An 8367-nucleotide genomic window follows, 5' to 3' on the forward strand; every position below is an offset into this window, starting at 1 on the left:
TCAGGGATCCACTGCCAGGGGGTGGAGCAGGTTTTAACTGGGGTGTCCCTGGGGGCAGGCTGGGATCAGGGCTGGTGCTGGAGGTATTTGGCCAGGACTGTGGGGATCTCCAGCTCTGCAAGGGCAGCTGAGAGGCTGGGCTGCTTCAGGAGACGCCTCACGGCCAGCCGGGACTGGGACAGCAGGGATTTGGGATGAGCTGTGGAAGGAAAATCACATGGTCACATTCAAGACACACAACCTTGCTGCCTTACAACCCAGCATTATCCAAAGGAAAGGGATATGGATTGAGTAAACCAAACAGGGTTGAAATAAAATGATTTTTAAAGTCCTTCCCAACCCAAACCATTCCATGATCCTATAAAAATTCACGAAATCTCAGCCTCTGTTCTGGGGCTGGGGCTATGGGCTCAGGCTCCCACAGGAGCTGAGGAAAAATCTTCCACCCCCACATGGAAACAATTTTAGATTATTTTAGATTATCAGGATTTTAGACTTGGGCAGTACAGGAGAGCCCAAACTGAGCAGCAAAAATGAGAGCAAGGATGAAAAGCAGCAACCCAACGAGGGTGGGGAAACCCAGGCTGTGGGAATCATGGAATCACAGGAGGGTTTAGGCTGGGAAGGGAATTTTAGCTTATCTCATTCCATGGGCAGGGACCCTTCCCACTATCCCAGGCTGCTCCAAACCCTGGACACTTGCAGGGATCCAGGGGCAGGGATGGGGGAACTACAAACCCACACATGCTCAAAGCCCTGGACACTTGCAGGGATCCAGGGGCAGCAATGGGACAGCACAGACCCACACATGCTCCAAACCCTGCACACTTCCAGGGATCCAGGAGCAGCCACAAACCCTCACATGCTCCAAACCCTGCACACTTGCAGGGATCCAGGGGCAGCAATGGGACAGCACAGACCCACACATGCTCCAAACCCTAAGCACTTCCAGGGATCCTGGAGCAGGGATGGGGCACCACAATCCCACACATCCAAGTGATGCCACGAGGGGAACCAAGGCTGAAGGAAAACCTGGCTATTGGGAAGAGGGAATCAGAGCAAAGCTGTGCCCATGCCAGCCCTGGGGCACACAGCCAGCTCACCTCTGGCCTGCAGCAGCAGCTCCAGCCCCTCGCTGCGTGGTGCCACCCCGTGCACGGGCACATTGGGCAGGTACACGTTGGCCCCGAAATCGATGAGCAGGCGGATGAAATCGCCGCGGCAGCCGTGCCTCAGGCACGTCTCCAGCAGGGTTTTGGGCTCCCGGATCTGTGCCAGCACAGCCTGCTCGGTGCAGTTGTAGTCAGGATCAGCCCCGTGCAGCAGCAGCAGCCTGAAACACTCCAGGTGCCCGTAGGCGGCCGCCAGGTACAGCGGCCCCGAGCAGGACACCGAGTTGGCCGCCCACTCTGGCAGCCTGGCCTGCACGTTGGGCTGGGCCCCGTGCTCCAGCAGCTGCCTCAGGATGTCCACCTGGCCGTCCCTGGCCGCCAGCAGCAGCGGTGAGCAGTTGTTGTAGATGCTGCCCAGGGGGTTGGCACCGTGCTCCAGCAGCGCCCGCACGCACTCGCGGTGCCCGTTGCTGACGGCCACGAAGAGCGGGGTCTGAGCCTTCACATCCAGGCTGTCCACCTGGGCTCCGTGGGCCAGCAGCAGCTGCAGGCTCCTGAGGCAGCCCCTGGTGGCTGCCAGGCGCAGGGGGGTGCTGGGGACCCCCCAGCCGCTCCTGCGGTTGATGAGCCTCCTGTACCTGTCCTGGGACAGGAGCCTGGCCAGCGTCTCGTGGTCGTCCTGGCACACGGCCCGGCTCAGCTCCTCGCTCTCCTCGCTGTGCTCCTCGTCATCCCTGGGCTGCAGCAGGGAGAACATCTTGTTGATGTCCATGAGGCTCATTTTGTGCTCCATGTGGTGCTTTCATGGTAAAGGATGAGGCCAAAGATCTGCAGGATACAGAACCGGCACCAACCCCGGGTTAGAACCAGCCCCTGGCACCCACAGGTGGTTTTAGTGGAAGTTTGTACTCAACACAAGGAAGGTTCTCCAAAATATGGACAAACATCGATGAGGATGCTGCTGATGTGCTCATGGCCCTGGCACCACATGAGGAAAGGCAATAATGGGGATCAGTGTTGTGGTGGGTACGTGGGTCAGGAGTTTATGAATTATGGAATGGTTTGGGTTGGGAGGGAGCTTAAAGCCCATCCAGTGCCACCCCTGCCATGGCAGGGACACCTCCCACTGTCCCAGGGTGCTCCAAACCCCATCCAAGCTGGCATTGGGCACTGCCAGGGATCCAGGGGCAGCCACAGCTTCTCTGGGAATTCCAGCCCCTCCCCACCCTCCCAGCCAGGAATTCCTGCCCAAAATCCCATCCATCCCTGCCCTCTGGCAGTGGGAGCCATTCCCTGGTCCTGTCCCTCCATCCTTTGTCCCCAGTCATGAGGGATGAGGTGAATGTGATGTTTGATTAGGGATCAAACACCTTACAGCATCTCCCTTCCCAAAATGATGCCAGCATGAGAATTCCAGAGTTTTCCTCCCTCCTGCCTGCTCGAGGCTGCAGGAAGGGTCTGGGATGTTTCTGGTCAGACATTTGGGGGAAGGAAGGGTGAGGCTGACCCCTGCCAGCCACACTGGGCTCTGGACACGGGATGTGGCCTCAGGGGACAGCAGGGGACAGGAATGGGATGTCCCGGCTGGCACCTGAGCAGCTGGAAACACTTGGGATGGGCACAGGAATTTCTCGGCTGCCCTGGAGCACCTCGGGTTTCCTCTGGAGGCAGAGCTGGGGCTGACCTGTCCTGGGAGGAGCTGCACGGAGTCATTAATTAACAAAAGGAGCCGCAGTTAATTAGCTGAGGAGCAATTGGCCTCGTTGTGCACCTGAGCCCATCACGGGGGACCTGTCCCACATCACCCACGGGTGGGACACCAGCACTGGGGATCCCAGCAAGGCCACCAGCACAGCTGGGCCACTGGGACAAGTCTGAGGGCACCAAAGCTCTGCTGGGCTGCCAGCCAGCCCATAATACAGAATACAAGTACATAATTTATATCCTGTGTAAATTAGCCCAATTTATACAGAAATGTGGGAAATTCTGACGCTGCTGCTCTTCATTGGACACACTTGGAATGAGCTCTGGAGCTTTGGGATCACCCCACCCTCATGGGAAATGGGTTGGGGGGGTTACTGAAGATCCCAGTCCAAAAGGACAGTTCTGTTCCCTGTTATATTCCCAAAGAAAACTGTGTGGAAAATTGAAGAGCAGCTGTAACATTTCATGGACACACAAAGAGCTCCTCCAAAGGGAGTCCTGGCACTGCCTGAGACCTTGTGTGGGGAGCTCAGGGAGGTTCCTCAGAGCCCAAACCACAATGGAGTCACAAAACAGTTTGGTTTGGTTTGGAAAGGAACTGAAAAGTTCATCCCACCCCTGCAGGGCAGGGACACCTTCCACTGTCCCAAGGCTGCTCCAAACCCCAATGTCCAAACACCTCCAGGGATCCAGAGGCAGCCACAGCTTCTCTGGGCACCCCACCCTCCCTGTTTTGTCACTCCCTGAGCTGCCAGAAGCTGTGCAAGCACCTGCAGACCCCGAGAAGAGGATGTGGCAGAGCTCAGATTTGTCCCTGTGGGTCCCAGTGCTCGCCCGCCCAGGTCCCGGTGCTGCCGCCTTACCTGGGAGCGGGGGATGCTCAGAGCACCTGGGGCCAGGGGGGTGCCATGGGGAGTCCTGCCGGGCTGGAACCCCAAAATGAGCAGGGCAGGGGAGAATCTGGCAGAGCTGGGATGGACGGGGCTGTGTGGGGCCAGCTCACAGCTGAAATGCCACGGCAGGACCAGTCTGGGGAGCCAGGGCTAATTTTAGCCCCTCTGGGGTTTTATCTTACCACTTCCATTCTTGGAAAGCTCCCCCTGGGTAAATATAGAGAGGGCAGGGGTGGGGGGAGGCTGGGACAGGTGCTGGAGGCTGCTCGACCCCTCTGAGCACACACAAAGCTTTTTCTCTGCTGTTTCCTCACAGAAATTGGGGCGGTTTGGGGTCCCTCTACCCCACCTTGGCTGCTGCCAGGCACTCAAACTCCCTCTTATTCCCTCTCCTGCCCTCCTCCCCCTTTTCAGAGTGATCCAAATGGCCATTTGCAACCTCCAAAATGATTTATTAGACACCAGAAGGACAAAAGGTGCTGAAGATGCTCCAGATTTCCCACCTGGGCTGCACCTGCCAGAAGGAAGCACAGCCAGGGCTTCCCAAAGCTGAGCAGGACCCAAGAAAACTCCCAGGGCAAACTGGAGGAGCAGGGAGCAGCACTGGGGCTCTTATCAAAAGCTGTCAGCTGGGAAGTGCAATCCTATTTTATCCAGCTCCCCTTCAACCCTCTCCAAACTCCTCAGTGGTGGAGCAGGAATGGGCTGGAGCTTTGGGGCAGCCTTATCATGGTGTGAGATAATGAGAGACCCAAATTATCCAGGAAAATCCCCAGTGCTGCTGCAAGAAGGGAAATCAGGGTGAAATGTGTGATCTGTGAAATGTGTGATCTGAGAAATGTGTGATCTGTGCCACCACCACATCCCTCCTCTGGAGCCATGGAAAGCCTGGAATGCAGGAAAATGGTCAATATTGATTGGGACTTCTGGATTTCCTCTCCAAATTCACTCAGACATAGATGAGTGCTTCCACAAAGGTGAATTCCCCAAAGGCAGCAGCAGGAATGGGATTATGCAGCGTGCTGTGGATGAACCCTGGAGCAGGACAGGGAAGTTTGGGGTTATTTTTCCTGAGTGTCAGGAAGATGCAGCCACAAAAACCAAGCCTGGCTGGAAACCCCTTCCACAAAGCACAGAAATCAAAGCAGCCATTAAAAAGACAGAGTGTTATAAAGAGAAAAAAGGGAATGCAGACAACAGAAGTGCTAGAAAATGTGAAATGTAGAAAACTTGGGAGATGAAAGGAAAACCCTTGAATGGCAAATTAATGATAAGCTGCTTGTTCTTTTGTTGCTGCTGCTGCTGTTTAGCTGTTAACCAAGGGAGATCTTAGGAAGGAGGAGCAGATTAAACCCAGTTCTAACCAGGCAAACCTGAGCCCAGCCCAGCTGGGATCCTGCAGACACTGCTGGAGCAGGAACTTTCATCCCAGGGATATTTCCAGCAGAGCCAGAGCAGCCTGGCCCATTTAGGATAAAATCCTCACTGCTTCCAACTCCAGGGAAGGATAAGTGTTGGAACCCTGAAGTCTAAAAATTTTCAACTTTCTTTTTCTTTAAACTTTCTTCAAACTTTTTTGACACTGACCTCAAAACAACACTGCTTCTGACTTGAAGCCTTAGAAAAAACTTCCAAATTTAAGTAATAAAGTTAAAATCACTGGTGTGTGGTTTAAATAAAAGTGTGTAATATCACACAGGGAAAAGTTTAAAAGTTTTAAAATATAGTAATAAATATAGAACAAGATCAAAGGTCTTAAACAATAACTCTTCTTCCTTGTTGCTTCTTCTTCATAATTTCAAGTAGTTTTTAGTTAAATAAAAATTACTGCAGTACAAGTCACAACTGTTTAGCTATTAAGTACAAATAATATAAATGTTTTCAATTAGATAAACTTTAAAAATCCTTATAACCAACTAAATACACAAACATTTTCTTGCTTTTAGCTTATTAGCTAAAAGTACTACAAAACTGTGTATTTAAAATAAAAATTAATACACAACTAAGTCCAAACAAAAAAAACCTGTCTCTTGTACATTCAATCCTAAGTAAAAACAAAACAAAACCCCAAAATAAAATAAAAAAATAAAATAAAGAAAATTTTAAAAAACTAATATAGAGTGCCACTAATAGATGAGGAGCTGGGAAAAGCTTCCACCAGGGGCTGACCTGGCCTCTGCTTGGGGCAGAGCAGCTCTATCAGCTCCCTGTTAATTGGGGAAGAATTAGGGGACAGAAGAGTATTTACTGCCACTCAGTGAGATTTTTTTGGGAAGGTAAATCCTGGCCAGAGTTGCTTCCATTAAAGAGATTATCATTATTAATGCAGCTGAAGAGAGCTAATGAGCTTGTGGATTTAGGAGAGCTAAGCAGTTAAAAGTTTAGAGCTAAACAGTCCCAAATAAATGATTTTGCAGGGATTAGGGATTTACTGCCAGTGCTCAAGGTCGGGAAAGCAGAGTTGGGAGCGGGGCTGGGAGTCACCGGCACAGCCCAGCTCTGGAATCTCCCTCTGTGCCCTCCCATCTGCTCCAGCATTCCAAAACTCAGCAAAACTCAGCCCTGGGGGCTCTCCTGACTGCAGCAGCACCGGGATCCAGGTGTGGTAGCCAGGAATTCTACAGGAATTACCCAGGAATTCTACAGGAATTACCCAGGAATGTCAGCCAGGAATTCTACAGGAATGATCCAGGAGTGTTAGCCAGAAATTCTACGGGAATTATCCGGGAATTCTACAGCAATGATCCAGGAATATTAGCCAGGAATTTTACAGGAATTCTCCAGGAATGTTAGCCAGGATTTCTCCAGGAATTCTACAGGAATGTTAGCCAGGATTTCTCCAGGAATGTTAGCCAGGATTTCTCCAGGAATGTTAGCCAGGAGTTCTCCAGGAATGATCCAGGAGTGTTAGCCAGGAATTCTTCAGGAATGATCCAGGAATTCTCCAGGAATCCTCCAGGAATGTTAGCCAGGAATTCTTCAGGAATTCTCCAGGAGAGGACACAAATAGCAGCTCACCATCCCCTGGCTGCCCTGCACATCCCTGCCAGGACCCTGCTGATGGAAATTCCCGATTTATCTGGTGTATCAACACACAAAATACGGAGTTAGGAAGGAAGGAGGAATCCAGCAATGGTTCTTCCCCTCCATGAGTTGTTCCTTGAGGAATTTTGGCAGCATTGGAGCCCCAGGAATTCATCTCTCTGCTCCACTGCCTTCAGGGAGCCCCCTCCCTTTTGGAAAACAGGATAAAAGGATGGTTTGAGTTGGGAAAAATCATAAAACCCATCCAGTGCCACCCTTGCCATGGCAGGGACACCTCCCCCTGTCCCAGGCTGCTCCAGCCTGGCCTTGGGCACTGCCAGGGATGCAGGGGCAGCCCCAGCTGCCCAGCCCAGAGCCCCCTGCTCCATCCAGGGGGTTTTTGGTGATTTATAGATTTTTATAGATTCCCATTCACACTAGATCCCTTCCCTCTCTCCCCCAGCTCTCTGCTGTTGAGAGAGAGGTTTTGAATCCCACTACTCCAAAGAGAAGGAAAACAAAATTCCAGGAGAGCACTGAACCCATGAGCTGCTTGCAGGCAAGAGAAATTCCAATTAATGCACCTTTTGTCCAAATTCTCCCCAAATTAAATTGCAGCTTTATCAATTCTAGCCAGTGTTAATGCTAATAATCCAATTAAATGCAAGGCAAGTCTAATTAAGGTAAATGAAGGATTTCACTGGCAGCACTAAGAACATTTCAAATTAACAAGAAGGGAAAAAGCCTGAGAAACACCCAGGGACTGAGTGTGCCTCAGTGCCAGGCTCACTTTATTACCTTCAACAATTGAAAATATCCATTTTTAGGGTGGAAAATTTTCATCAGGGGTTGGTTGCTGGGTCTGGAATCTGTTCCCAGGGAAGTTTTGTTCCTCTTGAGCACCTTCCCATCTCAGCTCTCAAACCTTTAACACCTCACTAGCCATGACTAAAAAGAATGGGATAAAAGAGGCTTTTTCCAGGATACCAGGAGCAGACTGTGGGTTCTTCACTCTGAAGCCATCAGAAAAAGAATCTCTTCACTGGAGCCATGAAGCTGGCACTCAGCTCCTTGCAGAAGCTCTGGTTGCTCCTCAGAAATATGTGGGAGTCACCTGAGGCCAGGTGAGTGAGGGACAGAGCTCCTCAGCAGCAAGGAAAGACTGAGGGGACACTTGGGTTTAATATAGAAAGGAAAATCCAAATTAAAAAAAAACAACAACCAACCAAACAAAAAAACCCCAAAAAACCCCACAAAAAACCACCACCAGAATAGCACAGTTTGCAAGACACAGTTCCATTGGTTATATTCCCTTTTTTCCATTAGTTATGCTCCTCTTTGGGTTGTTTTTAACAGCCTGCACTCCCCATTCCCCCAAACCAGGGGGATCAGCCCATTTGTCCTGCAGAGGGGAAATGGCTCCACATCACTTCATTAATTAAGATCATTTAACTGACTTCACCTTCCCAAGTGTGGAATTCTGAGTTACCACCCAATAAACAGAGCAGCCACTTCCTTTACAAAGGCAAAATGTTTATTTTTGTAGGGAATAAAAAGACCTGCAATCCAAGAGAGACTCCATGGGACAAAGAGGGACAAAAGACACAATTCTCCTCTAGACAAGATCAGCTTCA

The 8367-nt window shown here is 50.8% G+C and overlaps 1 protein-coding gene across 1 annotated transcript; it reads right to left on the minus strand.

Annotated features, from left to right (window-relative positions):
- On the minus strand, window positions 1–1893 carry ASB12 (ankyrin repeat and SOCS box containing 12). The gene is made up of 2 exons (XM_033072673.1): window positions 1104–1893; window positions 1–199 (listed from the first exon to the last, which is right to left on the minus strand). Exons 1-2 carry the CDS (start codon window positions 1891–1893, stop codon window positions 66–68), a joined length of 924 nt encoding a protein of 307 aa, XP_032928564.1. The 3' UTR covers window positions 1–65.
- Window positions 1894–8367: the final 6474 nt, after the last annotated feature.

This window comes from Catharus ustulatus, chromosome 14, assembly GCF_009819885.2.
Source record: "Catharus ustulatus isolate bCatUst1 chromosome 14, bCatUst1.pri.v2, whole genome shotgun sequence".
Taxonomy (NCBI): Eukaryota; Metazoa; Chordata; class Aves; order Passeriformes; family Turdidae; genus Catharus; species Catharus ustulatus.